General features: G+C 45.6%; 1 protein-coding gene across 11 annotated transcripts; it reads right to left on the bottom strand.

Moving 5' to 3' along the window:
- Positions 1-1,438: 1,438 nt before the first annotated feature.
- LOC136115991 (cystine/glutamate transporter-like) lies at positions 1,439-25,796 on the bottom strand. 11 transcript variants are annotated; one of them, XM_071798232.1, is made up of 15 exons: positions 25,255-25,417; positions 22,276-22,421; positions 22,048-22,121; positions 17,500-19,800; positions 14,573-14,699; positions 13,740-13,855; positions 12,988-13,113; positions 10,466-10,565; positions 10,336-10,380; positions 10,025-10,148; positions 9,607-9,710; positions 7,705-7,801; positions 7,003-7,152; positions 3,790-3,964; positions 1,441-2,876 (listed from the first exon to the last, which is right to left on the bottom strand). In XM_071798232.1, the coding sequence occupies exons 4-15, from the start codon at positions 17,693-17,695 to the stop codon at positions 2,812-2,814; spliced, it is 1,425 nt and encodes a 474-aa protein (XP_071654333.1). In that variant the 5' UTR covers positions 17,696-19,800; positions 22,048-22,121; positions 22,276-22,421; positions 25,255-25,417; the 3' UTR covers positions 1,441-2,811. The 11 variants fall into 11 exon arrangements, with proteins under 11 accessions (XP_071654361.1, XP_071654333.1, XP_071654334.1 ...); XM_071798233.1 differs by lacking the exon at positions 25,255-25,417 and adding an exon at positions 23,640-23,738; XM_071798234.1 differs by lacking the exon at positions 22,048-22,121.
- Between the last annotated feature and the right edge of the window lie 263 nt (positions 25,797-26,059).

Genomic DNA, 26,059 nt, shown 5'->3' on the forward strand with positions numbered 1-26,059 from the left:
TTTTTAGATTGGCTTTTGACCTCTCATATAGTATCTGGCTCTCAGCTTCACATTTGTGCAACTTTTATGCTTTCCTTTGATTGATGAGATTTATAGGATCAGGTCCTGCAGGTTCCTTTCTGCATATGTGAGTTCTCTAGTAAAATACCCTTCTGAACTGAAGCCAAGAGCTCCAGCAGGCGTGAAATATCAGCTCTAGGAAAACATATTCTGGTTGGGTAGAAAATGTGTAAATGGCTTTGCTGGGAGCAGCATAACATCCTCTCTGAAAACAAACAACTGGCTGCAAACTGGAAACTTGTGCTCACTGTAAACTGATACCTTCTGAACATCGTATTTTTTTTATTTTTATCAATTTTAATTGCAATGTCATTTTTGGAGCTGTTGAACCTCTGATTTTTATTGTCAGCGTAACTGCAGTGTTGTATCTATCTGCATTTCTAGTATCTGACAGGTGTTTGAGCAGACATCCTATATATAGCCCCACAAGATCATTTTCCTGCACAGCCAGCAAAGGCATCGAAGTGTTGTTTCCCTGAATGTGTCAAATGATTTATAGTGTATAAAGAAACCGTGGTCCAGCAAGTAGAATTACTTCCTTCCTCGCCCCCCGCCCAGGCATGTAAATTCTTGTTCCGCTTTTCTCTTTGGAGGAAACACACGCACACACATTAAAAAAAAGTGACATTTCATTCTTTCTTTGTGTCTATCTGCAGACACACAGTAGCTCTCTTGCCATGCCAGGCCACTTCAAGGTTTGTTGTGTGGGTGCTGATGCTGCAGCGTGGGCACACTGTGCTCATGGAGGTCCTGCGGCACGGCAACTCCTTCAAAATGTGCAAAAAATCCCCCAAATCAGCACCTGAGGGAGTGGACTCAGGCTGCACTGGGGTGATGGGGCTCACCTGGTTCTGCAAGGTCTTCCACATGTTGGTTCCAACACCAGGGCCCGGCTGCAGGAAGATGTGCCTAGGGGTTCAGCTTCAGCAAAGCCCGGTGCGAGGGGGGACCAACCCCTGCCTGGGAGCCTGGAAACATTGCCCAGAGAGGTGGTAGATGCCCCATCCCTGGAGACATTCAAGGCCGGGCTGGACGGGGCTCTGAGCAACCTGATCTAGTTGAAGATGTCCCTGCTCATTGCAGGGGGTTGGACTAGATGACCTTTGAAGGTCCCTTCCAACCCAAACTATTCTATGATTCTGTCATTTCCAGATCTCACTTCAAACCACACTATGACTTAAAGCCAGTATCTTCTCTGGTAGTTTGTGATGGTTTTCTCAGTAAGACCGGATTTCCTGTTGAACAATATCCAGCACCTTGTAAATTAAACCGTGGGAGAGGAGCAGGGAAAGAAGCCCTGCGACAATGCTGCTGCTCTCCTAGCTTAATTTAGCACAGGAAAGGAAAGCAGACACAACAAGAACAATAATTCTCAATTGTTTAGGAAAAAAAAAAACAACTCAACAACTTATTTATTTCTAAGTCTCGATGGTGAATTTTACAAGTTTTGGTAGATTACATTTGGCTTTTAAATGGTACTTTGGCTTTACTCTAAGTACATAAATGCTTGATACAAAAGATTAAAAATGCTCTACATCCTGCTCTTCCTCTCTCCAGCAGTCATTAGAGAAGTCTCAGCATATTACTTCCCATCTTTTAGGAAAATATTAACAATTAAGTGATTGGAAATAGCTAACTGCAGTTTAATCTGGACATAACATTGCCACATTAGTAACGTAAATAATGGAAACATTTCTTATGTCAATAGTTCAAATTAGCATTTATGTATTGATTCAGCAAGTCATTTGACCATGGATTTAAAGTTAAAGCTTTGACATGAAATCTTTCATGTCTTCTTACAGCACCAAAAGATGCACTTATTCAGGAATCTGCCCAAGTCTCATCAGTGGTCTTGTCTAACTAAAGGAGAAATTGTATTTCACCGGGGTTGGGCCAAAATCTGAATTTTCAGCTTCCCGGGTAGTACTGTGGAAGGAGTGGGGCTGGGCAATTGGTGGATGGACCAGGATCCATTTTGTCACTTCTTATTGATATTTAGCTGATTTTTTAAATGTGTTTTTGTATTTTGTAATATCATTTCAGAAAAATAAAATGCAAATTTGAAACATTATTTCAAATCAAAATAAACTTATTCTGCTTATACAACAATCAAAGCAAAACATTCCAGCTTTGATAATATTTGAATTTCAAAGGGTTTTCAAATATCTTCACATTAACCTGAATCTGCACTTTCTGATAAATGAAATTTGATCCCCCTGCCTCCTCCTTTCCAATTCATCTACCTTATTTCTAATTTGCTCTCCCAAACCATTTCGCTTCATAATGATTGTCCATAGCATGGCTACTACAGTGTTTCAGTTTAAAACCTGCATTTGGCTTCCACGTACTGGACTCCAAGTCCTGCAACATGCTCCCTTGCTCTGTTTGCCAAGTTAGGAAACTAAAAAATTGTGTGCATGTGTCTATACACACATACACACACTATTGTACTGAGGACTGGACTAGGCTGCAAAATCAGGATCTTGGTTTTGAACGCACTCTGCAGGCAAAGCAAGCTCATTTCAGAGAACTAGGTTGTTCTGCTAAAAAAACAGAAAAGGTCAGAAACAGATGTGACATGCTCATCCTGACCAGAAAGCTTGGGAACACTTGCAGCAAAGTTTTGGCTCAGGCTCATCCTCATTTGCAGTGATTAAAAGAATAAGATCATGGCCTGCTTTTGGTAGGATCAAAGGTATCAGAAACAGAGTAAGTAGATTTTATCTTCTCCTGTGAGTTCTAATGGTTTTCTCAGTAAGTCTTGATTTCTTGTTGGACTACTTCCAGCAGTAACTGTAGTTTGTGTGTAATATAATCTGAAAGGGGGGGAAAAAAGGGAAAGTTCAGTCCAGATGAAATCTTGAGATATGGCTGAAAATCAAAGCATTGGCACTGATGGCTGGAGCACTTCACATTAGCAAATCACTGTATCTGTTTCCTTTCTTGCTATATGTTTCCTTCTGTTCACTGGTTACTGATACACCTCAGTCCAACATCAAATCAAAAGAAAACAAGATTCATAGCTACAACCATAAATCAAACTCAAAACTGTGCTCTTGTTTCTGAGTATATCATTGTACCGCCAGGGCTACACCCAAAGGAAATCTTTGCTAGACGTTGCATGGAGTGGAGATGTATTTCATCTACAGACCCACATCTGTGCCCAAAACAATGCTGGCCTCTTCACCAAAGAGAGAGCCCTAAGGCTCTCCTACCAGTCTCCTCCAGCCTTCCAGCAAGTACATTTGTGCACAGGGTTACTGTGACTGCCTGCCAGTCCCTCTCCATCCTAACTCTTGATCTTGTTGCTCAGTGTTAGCCAAATTTGGCTGAGACATGGTGACCCCATGGATACGATAAAAGTTTAGTAGAAACCAGGGCTGGGGTGTGAAAACAAATCTCTCTGTCCCCCACACTGGTAGGCCTTCAGCCCTGTCTTTCTCAAAACAGAGAATCAGGTTGGTTTATCAGGACATTCACAAGCCAGGCAGAGACAACCCGTGCATGACTGCCAGCCATCGGCACCACAGCCTGCCCCACGTCTCTCCAGCTGTGGAGGCTGTGTCTTTGGAAAGCCACTGAAGGGGTGTTGGGGTCATGATTTAGGTTTCATGAGGTCTGTTGCTCATGGAGCAAGTTGCATTAGAGATGAGCCCTGGGAACAAACCAGCATCCCCAATCCCTGAGTGTGTTCAGGTCCGGAAGACTGAAACTCAAATGCATACTTACAAAACGGGCTCTGGCAACGATTTGATATTTGCCTATGGATTATGAGGTAGTAGACTGGAAAACCGCTTAAAACCACGGCACATCCAATGCTAATGTTCACTGGGTCTGAGTAGAAAGACATTGCCACCGTGAAGAGGCAGATGATGGTAAAAGAGACAGGAATGAACAGTGGAACCTGGAGGAAAGAACACAGACAGAACTGTCGCAAATCAGCCTCCACACACACCAGCACACACCATATTCACTTCTCCATCTTAAAGAAGATGAGAAAAATCATAGAGATGTCCTGCATACTAATGCTGTACAGTCACTTGTGAACAAGAAAGATGACAGAACAAAAACTGACTCGTGCCACCCTCGGACCCCAGTGTGCCCTGTGAGGTGCACACCTCACTCCTAATAAAAGCATCACCTCAGAAATGGAAACCAAGTGGGGCACAAGTCACCTATACCTCACTGCTCCCTTAAGGTACTGCTCCTGTACATGCACATGCACATGCACACATTTCTACTTGCCCCCTGTGGCAACCACTGTTGGAAAACCTGAAGCCAAGAGTAGAAGCAGCATTTTGAATAAAACCTGTTCTTTGGTTATAACACTTGTGACTCATTTTGACCTGCCTCCAGCTTGCCTGAGACTCATAGTGGACAAGTACGATAAATCAGTCTCCCTATCTCCATAGCACTTCCATCAAGTCCATGAGTTTCAATGACATCCTGATGCAAGATCAAAGAGGTAGTCAGCTCCTCAGCCTTACCCTGTTGTGTCAGCCAATTCATCTGGGTTATTTGAAAACTAAATTTGAAGACTACAATAGAAAATAAAACTGTGAAACATTCCCTCAAGTCTTCAGATACCAACCTCAGCCAAGTTTCTCTTCACCACAGCTGATGGAATGAAGGAGCTGCTGGTATCACCAAGAGTGATGATCTCTTTTCTGGTAACAGAGATCGTCTTTTGGATGCTGACCATGCAAGGTGAAAAAGATCAGTTGCTCCAGCGACAGCAGCCATCCAGCCACCAAAATTATGTGGTCTGATGTCCTTCCAGCCAGAGCATCCCCTGCCAGCCTCTCCTATATGCAGATTCATGTGTGTGAGAGGCCTGCTTCATCCTCTTACCAGTAGGATTTTTTTTGCTATTTTTAACTCAAAATGCTGTAGGGTAGAAGAAGTACCAGCACAATCATGTCTGGTTTTTGAGCTGTTCTCCATAAGCTGGTGGCAGAAGACCAGCTCTCTCTGACCACTAGAGCGCAGCACATGCCCACACCACCTGCGCGCAGCCCTTTCCTCTTGCAGATAACGGGGCTTTGGCTTTGAACTGGCTATAAAACTAGGAAGAGAGGAGAAAAATATCAGCCAAGCTGAACGAAAGCCCAGCATTTCCCTCCATCACTTAATCTTCCTTTAGGAACCTAAATGCCTAAATCTAAACCAAAATTAGGCAAAAATCTCAACAGCCAAAAACATCACCAGTGCCATCCACTAATAAACTTCCCCCGCAGCAGCTTGGTTTAAAAGCAAAAGGCAAAGCTTATTTAAATATTGTTCTGGGTGAGTACATGAGTGCAGCCAGCCGACAAACTGGGAAGCTTCAAGGTCTCTTCTAAACATGCTGTCTCCAGCAAAGACCAAGAAGAACTACCCCAAGCTACACGTCAGATCTCACACGGCTCAGGGAGGAGCACTGGGAGCCCCAGCAAGGGATTCTGTCCCCTGAGCTTCTCCCCAGTCAGCTGCCTGGTGCCTGTGGCCTCAGAGGTCTCCTGTCCTCCCCAGGAGCTAGCTGGAGGCACCATGCAGGTGGGACCAGATACAGGAACAAAACGTGTATGCCTCAAGCACGGCCCCAACCAAACACCTTCTGCACATTATCTAGGAGTGGGAAAGATGCCTCGAGTGCAGGAAAGCTGCTCCAGCACTAACTCCAGCTTCCCCCCATCAACACAAGGGGACTGGCTGAGCCCCAGCACCCAGCAGCAAGAGAAGGGCCACCAGAGGAGCCCAGCTGGAGGCAAGTGAAAGGCATTCTCCAACTTCCCTTTGAGAAGAGGGAATTGAATCCCCTTGCTTCTGTCCTTCCTTTTGCCCCCTTTTAATGCCTCTTACTGCTTGCAGTCACTGGTTTGAATGCGCTGGAGCTTTGCAGGTGCATACACAGGGCAGTGCCTGCACAGTAAATCCTGCACTCTCCTCCAAACTCAGCACATCAGCAACCAGCAAAACAATAGATGCACCAGCAGCACTGGTTGGAAATCACCATGGGAGAAGTCTGGACCTTCTTCACAGAAAGGGTTGTCAGGCATTGGAACAGGCTGTCCAGGGAAGTGGTGGAGTCACCATCCCTGGAGGTGTTTTGAAGACGCGTAGATGAGGTTCTTAGGGACATGGTTTGGAGGTGGACTTGGCAGTGCTCGGTTAACAGTTGGATGTGACGATCTTAAATGTCTTTTCCAACCAAATGATGTGTCAGGCAGCTTCTCAAACCCCACCAGACACCTGGGCCTCTGGTACAAGAGGCAGCACGCAGAGGTCATGCACGGCTGGATGCTCACAAAGCCTCTCTTCTCTCTCTCCCTGGAGCAAGAAGGAAGGTTCTTCTCTACAGGGCCACACACTGCTCTGGCCATTCACTGTTAGCTGACTGCTGAACAAAACACTTTGTGGTGCATGTGCACACACTGTGCACATCCTCAGGGCCTGCAGCAGCAATAGCTGCACACAAGCTGCTTTACATTATACAATATTTTTGTGCCAGCAGATGGTTCCCCTTAAGTCAGATTTGCTCCCAGGATCCCTCCAGCCATACTGTTTCCTCCCAAGCCTGTTGCCCTTCTGCTTCTCAGTGAGAGCTGAGACCTACCCACCATTGAAATATCATCCAGGCAAGGGTGCCTCCTTGCAGCCCAAAGGAAATGAGTGCGAAAACTGCCTTCTGCACATCTCACTGTTCCCAGCCTGAAACTTGTCCCCTGGAGCAGGCTGCCATCTTACAGCTGCAACTGGTGACACCAGGTAGAACCGATTTTATGGGATTTGACACATCAACTGACTTCAGGAGCTACCTACATGCCTTACTGAGCAATAAGGATGGAGACCCCGTAGAGCCCAGAAGTAAACCATGGCCATGAAATGCTCTAATTTCACAAATAAGAGAGAGAAATGACAAACCTGCGCACTCCTGGCTGTTAGATACAGGCCATGCATTACCTTGAATGGGCTGTGCAGCTCCGGGTGGCGGTGACGATGGACAATGAGCCCAAGGGTGGCTAATCCTATGAAGAGCCATCGGGAAAAGCTGAAGAAGTTCATTAGATGGTAGATATCTCCGATACACACCATGGCAGTAACCAAAGGGAACTGAGCATTGTGAAGATGAAATACAATTGTTAAAGTCTTACTATGGTCCTCAGACTAGAAAGGATAATACAGGTCACCTCCTCCAGCCCCCCTGCAATCACAGATGGCTACTGCACAGCCCCAGAATTTCAGAGGTCACTTTACAAAATTTTACACCCCCTTCCAAAAAAAAAAATGCACCTCTGAAAATGCTTGTTCCTTGTGTTTCCACCACACCTTGGAATTTTGTTTTTCCAAATAGCCAAAGCCTGGTAAAAATGTTTTCACAGAACAATACCAAGCAGCAACTGTGGCAGATGGTAGGAACAGTACTTTTTAAAAGGTGTCCAAGGTTATAGGGCAGAGACTTGGAGGCACTAGGTTTGGATACCACTGCTGGCCCAAGTGGACTTAATGCTTTGCAGTCATTTTCAATATTGTACCTTCTTTATTTTTCAGAGGCTGGCTCAGTGTCCAAATACCCTTTAAAACACCTCAGCTTCTCCAAATTCTGCAAAAAAAAAAAGCCAAGACTGCAAGAATGGGGCATGTCACACCGTCAGATCTCCTTACCATTAACATGACAGCGGGAAGTGGTGTGTGCCTTCGAATGTGGATCATGGAGAAGAGTGGAGGCCACTGTCCTTCCCTGGAAGCCACGAACAGAGTCCTAGGTAAAGACAAGGAGCCCTATGCGTTAGCGTTCCACATCCACATTAGAAATGAGATGATGAGTCATTGGGCTGACCTGAGGCCACAAGGCTCCCGACCCCTGAGCACAGGTCTGCTATTCAAGACCATGGTTCTCCCTTTACCCACACTTTTTTGGGCATTTGGAAGAAAAACCCAATGTTGCATTCCCATCACTCTCCCAGGACCAGTGAGCTCAATGCAGCACAGAGCCCACCAGCAGCATCCCCTTGGGTGGTCCATTAGCAGACACCTTTGAGCAAGTCCAAAGTGACCATGAATGAGATCGGACTGGAAACAGAAGCAAGAAAGTTTCTTGCCATCAGAGAAGGAATTAATCTTTCTAGTAGGAAGTTGGGGGGGGGTCACAAACTTCAGTTCTTTACAAGAGAGGCCGGTGAGTTTATGAAAGGGGATTGTAGTCTTCATGTCTACATTTATATATATATATATATATATGAAATATATATAATATATATATGAATATCTACTAAAAATAAAGTGCAATTTCCTCAAATAATAGAGGATTTTCAATCCTCTGGCCAGCTGTAGGAAAATGTAGCTTGGCATACTGCCAAGAGGCCAGCGACACAGAAGACCAGCTACAAACTGACAGCAGAGAGCTCCTTGCCTCCATCGATCCTTGGACTCACGAAAGGGCAATTAGGGAGAAGTCATTGCATCCAATGTTATAAATTTAATATCCACAAACAAACCATGCCAGAGCATCAGCTGGGCTGGAGCAGGGCCCAAAGCAGCTGGGGCATGAGTGTAAAACTGGTTTTATTGCTGTCTCTGTGGTTTTGCAGGGGTGTGGCTGGCCAGCAGCCAGGGAGGCCCCGTGGCTGTTTATATGGCCTTACTGTAGTGATTATGTTAATGGTGCCAGGATGGGGGGAGAGAAGAGAGACAGGGACACATAGAACATTTGTGCTGTCGAGGGACTTCTTATCCTTAAAGAAGACCACTAACTAGAGGAGCTAACGGGGAAGATTCTCCACACATTGTTTAATACAGGACTTCAGGGTAGTGAATCAAATAATTCATTCGTTTTTGAGCTATGAAACATCCCTTTCATATCAACTGATTTTTCCTTTCACAATCAAAGCTGTGAAACAGAATCAGCTTCAGAGAGCTCACTCGTCTCCTTGGGACCAGCAGAACGTGCTTCTCCTGGAGCTCTGCCCTCTTCTCTAATTTCAGGGGTCCCAGAAGGATGTGCCGCCTGGTAGCCAGTGAAGCTTACAAGATAATATTTCCACAAAACAAAGCTTTTCTTATTGCTACAGCCAGACTTGCTGAACCTCAACTATTGCTTGAGGAATAGCCTGTCCCCAACAACATTTCACTGATGTTAAAGCAAAGTCCTTGAGGGAGAGTTCAGTTTTGGCCAGAGATCCTCATAACAGTGGGACCCTGTGCCCTGCAGCAGAACAGCTGAGTGAACCCCGCAAAAGAAGACTCCATCTCACTGAGCAGTTGCCAATGTCAACAAAGCCAGAAACATTGACATTTTACTTTAAACTGACGGCGGGAGCAAGGAGGAAGATAAAAATTTTTGTTTGTGACCAGCCCTAGATACCAAAATCTGAACCTGTCCAGAAACAGTAAGGGTAGACTCAGCCAACAGGAATGATCCTGTAGCTGATATCCTGGGAGTCAAAGGCCTTATTTTTCCCGCAGTGTGGCTAAAATGCCATCATGTGGATGGGCAGTTGCACAGGTCACTGGTACTTCTCTCTGACTCAATTAGCCAAAAGAGTAATAAATTCTCAAGGACATGACCTTGAAAATGTGAAGATTCCTCCATTCATGGTTCCAAAGCAGGACAGTGCAACAAGGACAGGGACCACTGAGATCAGGCTTTTGAAGGCTCGCTGCGCAAAGCTCTGGAGGAAAAGCAAATGTGATTTTAGGAACGTGTGGTAATCTCTAGATGACATCAGACTCAAAAGAAAATTTCCTCCGATGAGGGAGTAAAATACAACTCATAAATCTTGCCTTTTCTACTGTCATCTGCAGGTTCTTTTTCATTATCTTTTAGGCAAGAATACAAGAAATTACTGTTGCCCAATAATCCAGAGAAATGACAAAGCAATAAAGCATTTATTAGGAAATCTGTCTCCTAAATATGTGCCATGACCACCCCTTCAGTATGAGCCGATCACGCTACAGAAAGATAACAGTAGGGGTGACGACTCACCACAGCCACAGCAGGAGAAGCCAGAACGTCTTGCATTCCCAGGACGGTGTAATAGGAGACGTTGGTGAGCATGTACCCCACAATTACAGTGACCACAGACACGATGACAGCCAGGGGGATATTTCTGCAAGAGCGGGGAAGAAAGGCACACAAAGAACAAGACGCTATCCCTTGTTAAGCACAATATTACTGTAGGTTGCAGCTGGCATTGGTTAGGTGAACCCACAAACTTATTCTCTCCCATCCTGTGTTTGGGAAAGCCATGGTACTCCAGAGGCTGGCAACCCAAGACAACTTCTTCCACAACTTACCGTTCAGGTCTCACCAACTCTTCACGTACAAAGCTGGCCTGAAACCTGTATGGTGGAAAGAGACAGAAAGTTTGAGCCAGGTCTTTGACACCAGTCTGCTGCCCATGAAGTGCTCTCCCATTACACCTACCAGCCTGAATAGGCGAACATGCCTGCATAAAAAGCCAGGGGTAGCTTATCCAAAACCAGCAACTGTTTATTGAAAGCATCCTGGAAGTTCTCAGTGTGGCCTGAAGAAGAGAGAAACAAGGGACACAGAGGAGGGAAATGTCAGAAACAAGCTTCCTTCCCGCAGGATAATGCCCCTTGTACCTCTTGCCCAGACCTGGGAAGAGTGTTTGTGATTTCCTGGGAGCCAGGTAGGTGGATTTGTTTCATTGCTTTAGTTTGCAGTGCTGTGCTGATGTGTTTGCTTCATGAACAGTGACATAACAAATCTGTCCCCCGTGCAGACACAGGAGAAATTTCAGGAAGAGCAATGTCAGTGGCTGGTTCTGTTTCAGACAGAGCCTGCTGTGGGAACAGGAGATCACAGAGACAAGGGGACTCAAATTGTCCCATCCTTTCTTTAGGACCAAAATTAATTCTCCAGGTTGACCTCCCTCTTCCCCCCACCAGCCCCCATAAGCAGCTGGATGCCTGCTCCCCTTTGATGTGGTGCAGCCAGCAAGGCGTCTAATTTGGCTCCTGCCGCGTTCCCTCCCGATCCCGCTGCTGGAGCACTGACCCCAGCCCCATGCTGGCCGGAGCATGGGAACCGAGGCGGAGGAAGGAGAGGGGACCGACAGCCTGGTCGCTGCTCGGGAAACACTCCCCACCTGTCGGCCCTGCCCCAGGACACAGAGGGCAAAGCATGTAAAATTTCAAAAAGAGTAGAGGTGACTCACATAAAAATCTCATTTTACCAGCTCCCCCAATTTTTCTAAAACTTTTCTGCTTGAAATGCCAGAAAAGAAAAAAAAAATCTTTTTGGATACAAAACATATTTTATCAAACTCCAAAAAGATATAGGGAAGGGAAGGAGAAACACCTAAAGGCCGCTCATTCAAAGGAAGAATAATAAAGGAACATAGTCAAAAGGAGCTGTATTTCCAATATTTTCAAATGCACGTGGCCCAAAATTTGAGTTTCTATGTCTATATTCACTTCTCCACACCAAAGTCTCTTTAAAGGGCGCAGAGCTCACGTAGTTGGGCTTCACCAGGAAAGGGGTGAAATGGCACAAAGCACATGGAGAAAGCCAGGCCTCTTCTATGGAGGTGCCTCTGCAAGGAGCTCTGTGACAAGATTTGGGCACTTGGGTTTGAAAAACTGGCCCAGCAAGTCTCCAAAACAAACCTGAGCCAAAGGCAATAAAATGGCAGAGGAAAGGACAAGAGTATAACCAAAAATAGTAGAACAAGGCAGGGGAATCAGGCAGACTGGTTTAAAAGCACAAGCCTGATTTGTAAACACACACACAAAAAACAAACAACCTGGGTAAAAAATAAAATAGATTTGAAGAAAACCAAACCAAAATACAGGAGTGGGCCTCTCAGAGTAGTCTTTTTATATTCTAAAATGATTGTTGATAAGTGATGGTGCATAAAAAGGATTTATTGTCTGCAATGCACTGATGAATGATTTACAGTCCCCTATGAGCCACATTAAATACAACCTGTCCTATGGCTGTCTCCTGGTGAATTCTCCATCCAGATGTCACGAGGACTTCTCCTCCTCACTGGAGGATGGGTGCCAGGGCTCCAGATTGTCATTTTAAGGCATTCCTAACAATAATGGCTTGGGATTTCTAGCTGCAGGGCAGACCTTCAGCTCAGAAGTGCTGCCAGCCTGAGAGAATCTTCGCATGTTCAAAGGAGCCAGCTCCAGACTATCAGAAAGAAACCAAATCGTGGAGCCTATCGCCTGTGTTGTTTTCTCCACAGAGGAAGGCAATAGCATGAAGAGGGAGCAGGCTTCATCCCTCGAGTGGGAATACCTTGTGCTTTTCTATAAACAGAGCCCTGGATTAAAGCCAACGCTCATGTATCATTCCCAGAAGATACTACTGGTAGGGTTTTTGTCCCCCAACTCTGGATGTGAGTATGCAATCCTGTGCGAGTCCATTGTAAGTTTATTCATTTAATGCCCATCTCAATTAGGAGGTAAAAAAAAAAACAACAGCCATTAGCCGCAGAAAGGTTAGAGATACAGTTACCAGGGCTCAGCTGAGGGCTCGTAACTCATTACACAGCTGTGACTGGCTCTGATCACCACTGAATCGCCACACATCCCTGATGTCTATCAAATTTGTGCTGCTTTGGGAGGATTTTGAGCCACACTGAAAACAGGCAAGTCTGACACCAAAGAAAGACTGTCCGCAGAGGAAAGTGCCTGCATGACCCTGGACAGGCTCACACAGCCTCAGCTGCTGAGAGGTGACTCAGTTTTGGAGAAAGTACAGCTGAACCGGGTTCATCAGCTCCGGTGCAATGACACATCTTTAATGCCAGTTACCCCAGTCTCAGCTCCCAGCTAGTTCACATTCAGCACACAGGCAGAGAAAGCTCCTGCCAGCTAAAGGAGAGCCACACTTGTCACTAGGGACCGATAAATATAATGACAGGCAGGCATGTCGAGCACCCTCCCTCAGCCACGCAGCAGCACACCTACCCTGGGCCAGCAGCATCATCCCTGGCACGATGATGAGCGCAAGCGCCAGCAGTTTGATGATGGAGAGAGCTGTCTGCAGCCGGGCACTCCAGGTGACGCTCCATGAATTGAGGGTGAGGACCATGTCTGGAGAGGAGACCACACTGTTACAGCTTTAGTCCATTCCTGACGCATGCAGGAAAAAATATAGCAGTGCTCCCTGCTCTAAGGACTTTGCAGAAAAGTGTTTACAGAGAGGGTGAGAGATGTCAGAAAACATCACAGGTGTGGTCCAGCATATAATGTTTGAAAGGTGAGCCAAATTATGTTTCTAAGAGCAACCAGGACCCTGGGTCCTGTCAGGTGATTCCCCTGTCTGGAGGGAAGATTCGAGTTTGCAGGGACATCTCAGCAGTCACCTTCACAGCAGTCTCCATGCCAGTACACACTGGTCTAGAGCAGGCAGGACAGCTTCATGGGCTGGGTGCACCAGGTGAGGAGTTCAAAATCTTGACCCTTACACCCTCAAACCAGGTGGCATTTGCACAATTGTACATGAAGAATTTCTACCCTGATACTTGGCACAACCCCCCCAACATAGGGTTCCAGCTGGTCCCCAAACCAAAACCTTGTATTAGGAAGTTTTGGGTGGCCAAGGAGGTAGGCTGGGGCCCTGATCCCCCAGTTATCCCAGAAGATAACAGCCCATAGGTGTCCCTGGTCCAGGGCAGAGAGGCTTGGAGATCGGCAGTCCCAAGAAAGTCAGTACTTACAGTACCCCAGGAGGGACACGAGCTTCACAGCAGGGACAGGGACTGCACAGGGGGCAAAAAATGGCTCCAGCATGTAGCGTCCAAATGCCAAAGAAACCACAGCACTGTTGGCAGGTCTGGGGGGAAAACCAACCACAAACTGTAGTCTGTGGACAGCCGAAAAATGTCATGATGTAAAACTGCACAAAACTCAGGAGGGGGGGAAATTTCCCCATCCAGCATAATCCTTCTCTCCTGTGCAGGTGGTGACTTCCCACAGAGCCTTTTTCACAGGTTTTTCTCAGTAAATAGGTTAAAAACCACATCATGTAAAAAGATTAATTCCCAACTAAAGCTGAGATAAATCATACTGAGCAATGCAGTGTGGTTTGTATGTCCTGCTTCATCTCAGTTTACAGGAAGGACACAGGTTATTGAGAGGGAAGGACTTTAAAGTTGAAAAATAAGTCATTTACAATTTTCTAAAATATTATTTATCTTGTGGCTGAGCCAGAAAGTTGTCTCCACAAGAGAATCTGAAAAAGTTTCACAATGAAAATAAAAGATCTGAAATAAATCTGGCATTTATTGTCAGTCTCTGAAAAACACTGTGGCTCTTGGAGGACACAAGCTGCCAGGGGAGAAGATAGATATTCTTCAGGCACAAACCACATTGAACATGTGTAACTATTTACTCATTATGCCTTCTTCCTTTTATCACTGAAAATCTTCAAAAGTTGTTCAGATTGTTTCTATGCTTTACTAACTGCCTGGACTGTTACCTGGCACCATAACTTTTGGGTTTTTAAATTGTTACAGTATCCAGCAAAAGGCACACAAGCAAAATCTCTTACCTGATAGCAAAAAACTCTGCCCACAGGAATAAGAAACTTGGCAGAGGCCCTAGTGTCTCCAAAATGTAGATATAGTGTCCTCCAGACTTGGTGATTCTTGTTCCAAGCTCTGCATAACTCAAGGCACCTAGAAAAGTTCAGATAGAAATACACTGAGTAAATAATCCCATGGATTTTCTCTTTTCTGTCTATCAAAGGATTGAATTAATCTGTTTAAAATAAGTCATGAATTAGAGGAAGAAAAGGGGGTTTAGCAGACCCACTCTTCCCAATTTTTGTGTGTTACCGTGTTTTGAAGTAAGTTTTGAAGTAATTGACTTTTCTGTCAGAAGGAAAGAAATTCTCCATTTTCTGGTTAATGATACAACTTTTCCAGAGAAGTTATGTTGAAAGGTGTGTGATAGAAAAGTCACACTAAGCTGAAAGAGGTTTCCTTTGAAAAGCATCCTGGAGGTTCGGGTTCTTGCCTCTCACAGTGAGTGAGAAGTGAAGTGGCATCAGTGAAATGGCGCTTATGGGGCGGCTACAGCAGCTCAGCCAACAGGCCGAGGCTGACCAGGTCATTTCAATCACGTTTTTGATCAGAGACCACGTTCCTGTGGCCTTGTCTTGTGTCTTCACATAAATCTCTTCCTTCGTTTGAAGACACCAGACAGCAGACCTGGAAGAGCATCTCCTCTGAGAGGGAAGACCTGCCACTTGTAGAAACACAGCCCTGATGGTGCAGAGCAAGGGAATTGTCCATGTGAGAGCCTTAGTCAGTCTGTTCTCATGCGTTAATGTATCAACAGAACCAGGGTCTGCCCGCTCCTGCCTCCACCAGCAGTTCTGCACTTCCCTGCCCCTGCACTGGGGCACAACGAGAAGCCCTGGGAGAGATGTGCTGGGGAAGACAGCCTAAAACTTTCAGGCAAATGGATAGAAACCTTTGTGCTTCTGCCAAAAAAATTCCATCTGTGTTTTCACTATAGAGCAATTCATCCTGACACTTAAACATGTCTGAGTACACACCTGAAGCTCTGCCTACACTTAATCCACTTGCTAGGTTAAGCATTTTTCACCAAAAGAGATCATGAAACGCTCTGTTGTGCCTGATGCTTCCTGAAACAGGGCTGGGCACTGTTTGGGATGCAGCCCTGTGGGGTGACACCATCTCTAGCTGTGCTATTTACTTCTTCGCCCAGCTTGGGCAGTCGCAGAGGGACAGCATGAAGGAGCCCAGCCATGGGTACAGCCCTGCCTCCAAGTCCTGGGGCGATTGTGCCATATTCAAGTCATGCTGATGGTGAGGACCCAAATTTTCCCCCTTCTCTGTTGGCAGATTTGTGCAGAATCCCTGTTCTAACTCTTGCACATAGGCAGTTATGTCCTCCCATTTATCCCAGTGGGTCTCTTGACATGCTTCAAGTGTGCATTCAGGTGCTCTGTTGAACTCATACCATGGGACTCATATAAATGCCATACGGGGCCGGGGGGTGGGGGGAAGCACAAAAGAAAGCGGGTCTTCTTCATGTACTGCAAAAAAAGTTTCAGGGAAATGATCAAGGGAGGTCATCAGGCAGAAAAAAAGGAAGAACAAACTGACAAATCCAGCTACAAAACACAATAACTTGATAAAGAGGCTCCCAAGGCCCTTCCAGAACAGTCTGTCAAAGGATGTAACAGAGAGAGAAATGTTTCCAAGTGCAGAACTTGGTCTACGTGACCAGCACACACGTTATCATTTATTGCTCTGCTCAGTTAAAAGCAACACTGTGCTCACATTGTATTTCGAGGTTTTCCTTAAGCAAAAGTATATCATTCACCAAACAACCACACACAGGCTGCATCCCACATGTATGGTAAGGGAGACCTGCACTTAACAGCATATGCAAAACCATGAAATATTGGTACACGTATGCTAAGTGCAAGAACCAAAATTGTAGCCATATTAACAACTGAATTTTCCGATTTCTAAATTTGCATGTGTGTGTCACAGTGCCAAGGTGTCTTATTCCCACATGGAGTATTTCTCCTTTCTTGCCTTTTTTGCTTTTTTCCTAAGTTATGATAGAAGAAGAATTTTAAAGTCACCCCCCAGAGTTGAGAGATCTTCCAGTTCTCCTGACAGCACCTTCAGAGCATTTCTGAGATGGTGCTTTTATATGGTTTATGAAGGAAACCAAAAGCCACACATCTCATCCATTGTAACTTTAATAGCTGCATTATTTCAGAAGAACCAGAAGGAAACTGTCATCAGAAAGCCCACCCTTTGTGAGAAAAGACTGGCATTAAACTCCAGAAACTGAGCCAAGGGTAATGCACAGAACACAAGGCTGAACTAACTGATCTGCTCCATCTCCTTGCTCCAAGGTAGCATCAGACATATCCAAACCATTCCTGACAGACACCCACCCTCCCACCCCTGCCTGGGGGACACCCTGCAGCTCCCCAGGCAATCTGCTCAGGATCTTCTCTGTCCTCACCAATGCAAATGGGATCCCTTACGGCACGTTACGACTGTCACTTCTTGCTCTTTTCACCATGTCTATGAAAAGCACCACATAGCCCTCGTACTCACAAGTGCCTTTTAGATACCTACATCTCTTTTCCACCATATAGAATGAATCCCTCCACCTTCTCCCAGCTTTCCCAGCAGAAACTGTGCTATCTCCATCTGCAGTCATTGTCATTCCTCTGCCCCAGACTCACACACAATTTCATATTCACAGACTGTAAGTGCTGGGATTCTCTCAGTCAACACGGAGGGATAATTTGAACTAAAGACCCCGAGTGACCTTCCCAGGCTTGTTAAACCTCTGTTTCTGTTGCAGTAGGAATGGAGAAATTTTGGTCTATTCCGCTCCTGACTTCTTATACGTAAAAATGTGCAGGTTCCCCTCACCTCCTGGGTGCTTGAGCAAAGGCTGACAAAGCTCACCACTCACCAAACATTGAGAGGAGTCCGCAGGCAAACCAGACAACCAGGGAGAAACCCACGCTGCCGGAGTTTTTCAGTACCCCTTTTGGGGAGATAAAGATGCCGCTGCCCACCATGCTGCCGATGAGGAGTGAGAAAACCCTCAGCAAAGTTATCTTTTTCCTCAGAAAGACGGCCTCCTCTTTTTTCTTGTCTTTTCCCATGGCTTTCTTCTAATCCCAAAGGAAACTCTTGCATTCAGGAGCTGTGGCCTCCTAAGTGTCCTCAAGGGCTCACCTGTAAGACGAGGAAAGAGTTAGAGATTCGGGGGTCTTCTTTTTAGGTTAAGACTATTCGCAATAACCTGTCCAAATCTGTTGAGTCTGTTCTCCTCAAGCTGCTGGACGCACCAACCAAACCACAGGTGCCTGTGACACGCTCAGCATCATCTCTCACATCTGTACAGCTCCGGAGATGGACTGCTCAGTGTGTTCTACCTCTTCTGCCAGGGACCACAGATTGTTCCAAGTTGTGTGCCACAATTCAAGATATGATTTCCAAATTCAACTTTGATGCCCAGACTGGAACTGGCCAGGTTAGGGTAATTTAATGGGACCTGATTTGTGGGAACATTGATATCAGCATGCTGGTAGAAAGCAGATTTCAAATTGAAAAGCTAATAATCAAGAACTACAGGATCTCTGAGGTGTTTGTTGTTTTTGTTGTGGTGGTTTTTGTTTGGCTGGTTTTTTTGAGAAGCCAAGAGCTGTGTTAGCTGCGGTACAGATTTAAGCATTTTTAACTTCCCATCCATCCTTGCAGAACAAACAAACCCTGATTTTCTCACTAGGGCTTCATTTTTTCAGTGTTTTTTTTAATATACTGTCAAGCGTTTTTTCTACCAGAGTACTGAGGAGTCTGGAATAAGTACTGTTTACAATTGCAAGACAGAATAGTTATTAATATCAGACATATTGTTTCTTCTATTAATATAAAAACTTTCTCAATAATAACAGCAGGAGTGGATAGTTTTTCTTTAAAAAGAGGGAACTTCAAACACTCCAGGGATCACAGGAGTTGATCTAGATCCTGTTCTCTCACACCACAGTAACCTCCTACTTCACCGTTTTGTCTCCCCAGTCTCTCAGTCCCAGGCTGGCAACTTCACCAAGAAACTCACCTTCTGCCTAGGCAGGTAAGACAAATTCACATCAGCTATTACTGTTTAATTTGCTGTAGCAAACCTGTTTGTAGTTTTTCTAACAGCAAGGCAGACACTTTATGATTAACTCTAGTAGAGCAGACTAGACAGATCTGGAGTAAGTGATTTGTCTCCTGTCGAATTGCAGTAAAATCACAGGTAGAATGAATATTGGCCCCAACCCCATGGGTCTATACTACTGCAAAGTTACACTGTACATCAGACCATATTTTATGGATTTCTTAAACTATTTAATAATAGCAGTGGTGTGTCTGGGAGCAGGCAGCAGTCACCTATAGAAGCAGATCTAAGCAGCCAGAAATAAATTTCTTGGTAGTCTGTATTTTCCATGCATCAACATAAACGTCCCCATAACTTCGAGGGGACAATTCTTGTTACCACTCACCCACAATACCTCTTTGTATGCCGTGTATAAACTCAGTATAACTAAGGGCTTCTCCCCCCTATCCCCAGCTATTTTCCCACCTGGAAACCAGCAGGAAGAAGTGGGGGTTCTCACTTTCTCCGCAGACATATGAATAGCACATGCAGAAAGCCCTCGCTCCTGCCAGCAGCATTTGCTGGTTTCTCTGAGATCGCGCCAAGCCTGCACAAGCATTTTCTCAATGAAACCAGACAAGTTTAGTTATTCAAGCTCTAATGAGTCCCGGAGGACTCCTCGAGGCTCAGATGGGTCACACCAGCCTCTTCTGGTCCCGCAGAGCCGCTTCTTGGAGTCCCAGAACCTCGCAGGGCTGCTGGAGATGGAGGCTCTGGAGGAGCAGGGAAAGACCCCAGGAGCTTCCGGAGCCATCAGCTGCAGCTCCCTCAGACACTAATTAATTAGCTCATGTGAATTACCGATATCATCTGGGATTCCTCAGCTGAAAGGGGAACTGCAGAGCATTCGCTTGCAATGGTGAAACACGGAGGGCTCACCAAATTGAAACCGAACTGGAGAGAGATGTTTTGTGCGCAGATATGTCTAAAACGCTATTGCAAGATAATTAAAATGGCACTTATCTGTTTGGCTGGGTTTTGAACAAAGCACGTGCATTTATAATCCATCAGACTTCCATTTCTTGCTGAGATCCCAAAGCAGCAAACGACGGTGTCTCTTCGCAGCCTCTGAAATTACACAAAGATTGGGGGAGGAACAAAAAAAAAGGAGAGATCAAATCAAATTTACAGACAAGGTTAATGGTCCAAAGTAAATACCAAACTCCACACTTCTGTCCACATGTGCGTTTTTTTTTTTCATACTACTGCCATGCAAAAGCATTTTGAGATAAAACAACCCAGTCCAGCAAATTTCAGAAACATGAAATCTATCAGGATTTGTTCCAGAAGCTGTTGAAGGCGGAGGAAAAGAAAAGAGTAACAGAAAGCTATTGAATAGCACTTCAAAGAGACACCTAGCAGAGCCCACCACCTGGAGAGAACATTCCTGCCTGCTCCACTTTCCAGCTACATTCCAGCACCAGGCACATTAAAATGCAGAGATGTTAATCCTTGTGGCAATGCTTAAGAATATTCACAATGTGCTTAGCACAAAGGAAACACACAAAGCTGCTTTTTGTTCACCCTTTTGACTTAAAGGACAGGCTCAAATCCTTCTCTATTCCAAAATGTGGTACCTTTGTTCAAGATCATCAGCTAGCAGGACTGGAGAAAAACAAACCCATTCCACAACTTTTCACACCTCATGGATCTTTACTCCCTTGTTCTGTATCTTTACTGTTTTATTTTTGTTTATATTTTTAGCTGTAAATCTTACCTCACAGGCACTGCAGGATGGAGATGAAGGAGTCAAGCATAAAAAGAAAAATGGTGTTTGTTATTCACAGGGGTGTTTTAGAGGCCCCAGCTGAGAGCGGGACCCGTCGCGATCGGCGCACAGGCAGAGTAGCTGTCACTCTGCTGCAAAGCCAGCGATATGAACAAGCAAGTTGGAAAAAGCAGAGGAGGCAGAGAACATCATTCTCAGCTGGGGAGCCAAGACCTCAAGCAGCCAGTGACCTTCCTCCTGCTATCACACAGGACACAGGTGGCATCCCTGAGAAACAGATCATACCTCCTGAGTCCCAGTTCAATTATTTACCACCCCCCGCTTCCAAATAAAAACGAGCTACCAGGGAGTACTCCTAACTATTTACAGATGTATTTTCTGTTTTCCTGGGCTTCAATCAACACCATACAGCCAAGAACAGGTTAACCCCTCCCTTTTCATACTGCAAAAGACGCGGGCATCAAACTGTTCTCTGAAGTCCCACTATTATTTTGGGGTTTTTGATGCCAAAAAACTTCACTCCGCTTCAGTGTCCACCACAAGGCACAGGATCTCACTAAGTAAAATCAGCAGTGAATGGGAGCTTTTTTATTCGTGCATGAAAGTAGCACAAATAAGCTTTAATGAGGCTGGTGGTGGTCTGTTCTGGGAACTTGATCAGAAAATCTATTTAGGAGACCTGAGAGATGTTTGTTTATAGACCAAAATGAACACAAGAAACAGGCTAAAAAGACAAGACATGCAGCTCAACTTCTTTTCAGTTTTCTACAGCTGGTTTCCCACCCTGGATAAGAAACTGAAAGGGACAGTAGTTAATAAATCAGACTCAGGCTTGCAGCCTGAGATGTAGTAATAAATCTAGAGTGATTGCCTTAGGTGTAAATGTAGGAACAATTTCCATCAAGTCTTCTTTCTACAGGTTTCACAAATTCAGTCTCATGAGTTGTCTGTCAAAAGACTGCCATTTTCCAACATTTCTTTCTTAATCAAGATCTATTTTTCAAGCCTTGACAGCAAAATGGATTTTGGCTCATGTCACACCACTTTTATCATCTCATTTAGGCATTTCTAGTTGTCCTTCGGAAAAGAGTGACTTTCTCTGGAAAATAGACTAATGATGTGGTAAGTCTGGACCTCTTGAGTATGTGATGATAACCTTTTAATTGAGAACTTAAAAGTGTTGAATCCACACTTTGGCTCAAGATTGGACTAAACTGAATCTGATTTTCAAGCAGCAAAATGCCAGTTGATTTTAGAGTTTCTGCCTACCAGGATTTATACCCTACACCAAGCTTGAAATGCTTTATTACGACCAGTCTGCCAAAGGAGTCATTACAAGTGGAGATGTTTTCATAATAGTAGCATTGATTCATTTTCACAATATGTACAGATCAGATGATGTCATCTCACTCTTCTAAGCATCTGAATGTAACTCTCCATCCAATTGCCACAAGAAACTCACACTTCCGTGCATCCGGAACTGATTTTGCATGAATATTGTGCAGGAACATTGGCTCTTTCATGAGTATTTCTTCCTTTCACGTTCCATGTGACACACAAAACACAAATATGGGAGAGATGCACACCTGATTAAAGCAGACTCAACTCTTCCTCTGCAGCACCAGCTATTACAGACAATCAGAAAGGTGCACCAGCATTCCTGTGAAATAATCTGACATGATTCCTGTTTCTTACAAGCAGGAGAAGGGAATACCCCAGGCATTTGCTTCCCTGCCCATCAAACCCCAAGGAGCAGCATCCAGAGGATCAGGCACCTGGGCACATTAATCTAGGAAAAAATGAGAGTGTCTCACACAGCAGTGCTTCCCAAGGCCAGCATCTTGGCTCTATAATATCTCTCGTGGGGCACAGTGTAGGGAACCATCCTCAGAGCTTTGTTCTTTTGTGGACAGCTCTCCAAGTAGAAAGCTGTTTTCACTCTCCAGATCAGACCTCCTCCCTGGAACAAGACAATTTGTCCTATTTGAAACTGTTTTCTTAGCTGCGTAAGACGGAACACAAACAAAAATAAATCTAAACGTTTCTAGCAGAAGAGACCCAACAGAGAAGTCTAATGCTGCAGGCAAAGTACAGCCAAAATTTCCCCAAATAAGAAGTCATTTTAACCATTTCCAATTTAAAAAAAAAATAATAATAAAATAAAATAAAATTATAATAATCCTGTAATAGAAGAACATCTTCCCTACTCCCAGCTATTTGCCACGCTGCCTCAGTGCTGCGGTCAGAGGGTTTGCCTGCCTTTGACATGGAGCAGGGCAGCACGAGCACCTGACAGCCCTTGCTCTTCAGATAAGAAACTCCTCCGTGAACCAGGTCCTTGTTTCACCTCTCGCCCTGGCTGAGAGCTATAAAAATATTGCTTCTTAGCCGCTGCTTCAAGATTTAGCAGAAATGAGTCCCACAGCTGTGAGCTGCCCCCTGGGGAACACAGGTGCCCATCATGGTGCAGCAGGTGCTAAACTGCCACCCAACCCCGAGGCTGTCGGTCTGTGGAGCTGCTCTCATGAGGGGCTTTATCAAGGCCAATATGCCCATCAGGCCAACAGCACCATCATCCAGAACCACCTGGTGCATTTGCTTTCAAGCAGCAAACAAATCCCAAAGCCTTCCCAGAAATGTCCTGCAAGAACAAAGCATATTTTCCAACTAGAGGGAAATGCCAAAATGGGCATGGCTATCACCAGCTCTCCTCACAAAGAGGAAATTCCCCACAAATGCAAGCTATTTTATCCTGCTATGGAGACAAGTTCCTCCAGGTGAAACCCTTTCTCAGTGCAGAGGAAACCCCATTCTGCTTCTGCTATTGTCAGATGGTGGGCACCATCTGATGGGGGTTTCCAATCTGCTCCCACTTTAACCATCTGGAACTGAACCCTTTCAGAGCTGGCCATAGTCATAAAACTCTTCTTTCTATGTTACCTCATATATTACACTACTTTTCCCATTAATCTCACTGCAATGCTGCTGATTTATCACTCCAGGCCTCCAGCTCCCCTAAGGCTCAACCACAGTGTCTGGCTTTGTTCCATCCCTTCCCGCCTTCAGGGAATTCAAAAGAAAACTTCAACATTAAAAAACAAACAAACGAACAAACAAAAAAAACCAAAACCAAACCTATTCACACCTGCATTAGCCACTCACTCAGATTCCTACTCACCATCTACATAGCTGTGTAATTCTTAATCCTCAGTGTTCGGGGCTAAATACCCACACCAGTACCTGACTCACACACAGCTGAAACTCTGCCTTGAATGTACCTCAGGGTGAGGGGACTCTACTTTTGGCCTCTCTGCTCAGCTGTTACTCATTTATCAAAATATAAGCCAAATATATAACTATTCTGGAGGGAACATGTTTCCCGGTTAACCCTTTCTGGCTCTTTTCCAGAACTTCTCAGGCTCTAGGGATTTATGTTTGACCACGCAGACTTTCAGATTAATTGCTCACTATTCCCGACGCCTCAGATGGAGGGAAGGGACACAAGGAGAGCTTTCTCTGACCAGAACCGCTACCTCATCCCCTGTGAGACAATACAGGAATGCACGCCCAGAATTTCTGATGGCCCGTCCCAGGCAGTGGGGAGCAGTGCCTTGTAAAAAGACAGCAAACCCTCTGTCCAGAAGGAAAACGGGACTTATGCTCACCCCTGCCAGCACTTACAGGGCTGCTCCAGCCCAGCTGTAGGTATGGGGTGTGCTGGCAGCTGCCGACAAGGCTCTTGGTGGGGCACAGGAATGGGAGAAGGTTTGGTTAAGGGTGGCATTTATCGAAGGGAGTGGAGCATGCTCCATGCTGGGAGCAGCTTGGGCAGAGCTTTAACCCCTGGTCTGCAAGGAGTATCTCCAGTCATGCACACAGATCCCTCAAAGGTCCTGTTTTGTGCCTGCAGTGAAGCAGAAACACATTATTACCTCTCATGGTTTAGAAGAGGTGAGGGAATCAACATATGGCAGTGGACTCCTCAGGCCCTCATGAGCTGCAGCCCATTTTACCTGCAGCAGAAGCTGAAGTGCAAAGACATAGCAGAAATATGCCCTGAAGGGCCATTAGGCTCCTGATCACAAGGAAGAGTTTTATCCCAGGAATTGCATCTCTAGAGCTTGCTATGGGGTGACTTTTGACACCATGTCATCACAGGGATGAGTGTACAGCCACTGCCAGCTTTCCCAGAGCCTGAAGGATGGCATTAGAAACTCACCGAAACCACAACTTGCATGTGTTTTCAGGTAACATACAGGTCACCCCCCACTTCCACTTGTATTTAGTGAGAATCCAATTCCAGGAACGAGCATGTCAACGAAACCAGATCAACACTCTCACTGGGAAGGTTAAGTCAACACAAGTGCATGTTTATTCGGTTTTAATGCAAGTATAGTCATAGAAGTATCTGCTGGGCAGGACTTCTGAGTGCCTCTGGTCCCACCTCCCATAACAAGCAGGACTGTTGCCAACACCAGCTCAGACCAGCCATGGCTTTGTCTCACTGAGTCTTAAAACCCCTCAAGGTCAGAGAGTCCCCGACCTCTCTGGGCAAACCTGTTCCAGAACTGCACCATCCTCCTGGGGAGAAGCTTCTCCCAATGTCAACCCTGAATGTCCCAAGCCACCCCTTATGGCTGCCATCCACAGCCATATCATCTAACACTCCTGAGACCTGCAGGAGCTCAACCTCGTGTCTTCCTGCACTGACAAGCTTGTATGTGCCTTTGCTGATGGTCCTTGCCACCCGCCCCCTCCTGAAACCAGTGCTCCACTAGCCCCTGGAGACTCACGTCAGGTTTCCCTGAAGTCAGTGGACTCAACAGAGCTGCGGGCTGTGATGGCTTGAGCACAGATAGCTACAGGCAAGTGAAAAGCAACGCAGATATTCTCCTCCAACCTGGAGTCTCCAGCATGTCTCTGATGTCCCTTGAGCCACACAACCAAATGACCTCCAGCCTTGGAAAGCCTAGTTTGGACTTTCTCCCCCACACACCTTTTTTTTTTTTTTTCTCTCTCTCCTTTTTCCACGGTGGACTTTGAAGTGCCCTATGATCTCATTTGTCCGCATGATTGCATCATTCATGGCAGGTAAGGTTAGCATGAATAGAAGGAAATAGAAACAGCTCTTCACACAGCATGTCAGCAGCTGGGAGAACCTGCAGCCAGCAGAGGTTACAGACCCCAGTCAGGTCTAATAAAGACCTGCATCACTGGAGGGGCAGGAACTACAATTGCGATTACTCACGTAGAAACAGAGGTCACTGCGTCTTCTGCTTCAGAGGCAAATCAGAGCGCTGCAGGATGTCTCAGAAGGAGGTTTCCTTTGTGCACAGCACTGAGCACTGGGCCAGGGCAGCACAGCAAGGCTCTGCTGCCAGCTGCTCTAAGGAAGGAACGCCACGTGTTTTTTTTCCTTCTTGTTGTGGCTCAACAGTGACCCAGCATGTGTGTGGAGAGAGGAAGGGAGGACCTTCTGTTGCAGAATGAGGCCGTAGCCACGTGAGACACTGGGTTTTATGGTTGCTATGGCCAACACCCAGGAGCTGCCATCCTGGACATGGAATTCCTGAATTCAGCTCATCTACTGGGTGCCTT

This window comes from Patagioenas fasciata, chromosome 1 (genome assembly GCF_037038585.1).
Source record: "Patagioenas fasciata isolate bPatFas1 chromosome 1, bPatFas1.hap1, whole genome shotgun sequence".
NCBI classification, from domain to species: domain Eukaryota; kingdom Metazoa; phylum Chordata; class Aves; order Columbiformes; family Columbidae; genus Patagioenas; species Patagioenas fasciata.

Coding starts and splice junctions, on each gene's coding strand:
- LOC136115991 (XM_071798238.1), bottom strand. CDS start 17,695: ATGGGAAAAGACAAGAAAAAAGAGGAGGCCGTCTTTCTGAGGAAAAAG. Junction 13,856..14,572: donor GCAGAGTTTTTTGCTATCAG/GTAAGAGATTTT, acceptor TTTTCCCCCCAG/ACCTGCCAACAGTGCTGTGG. Junction 10,566..12,987: donor GATGATGCTGCTGGCCCAGG/GTAGGTGTGCTG, acceptor TCTCTTCTTCAG/GCCACACTGAGAACTTCCAG.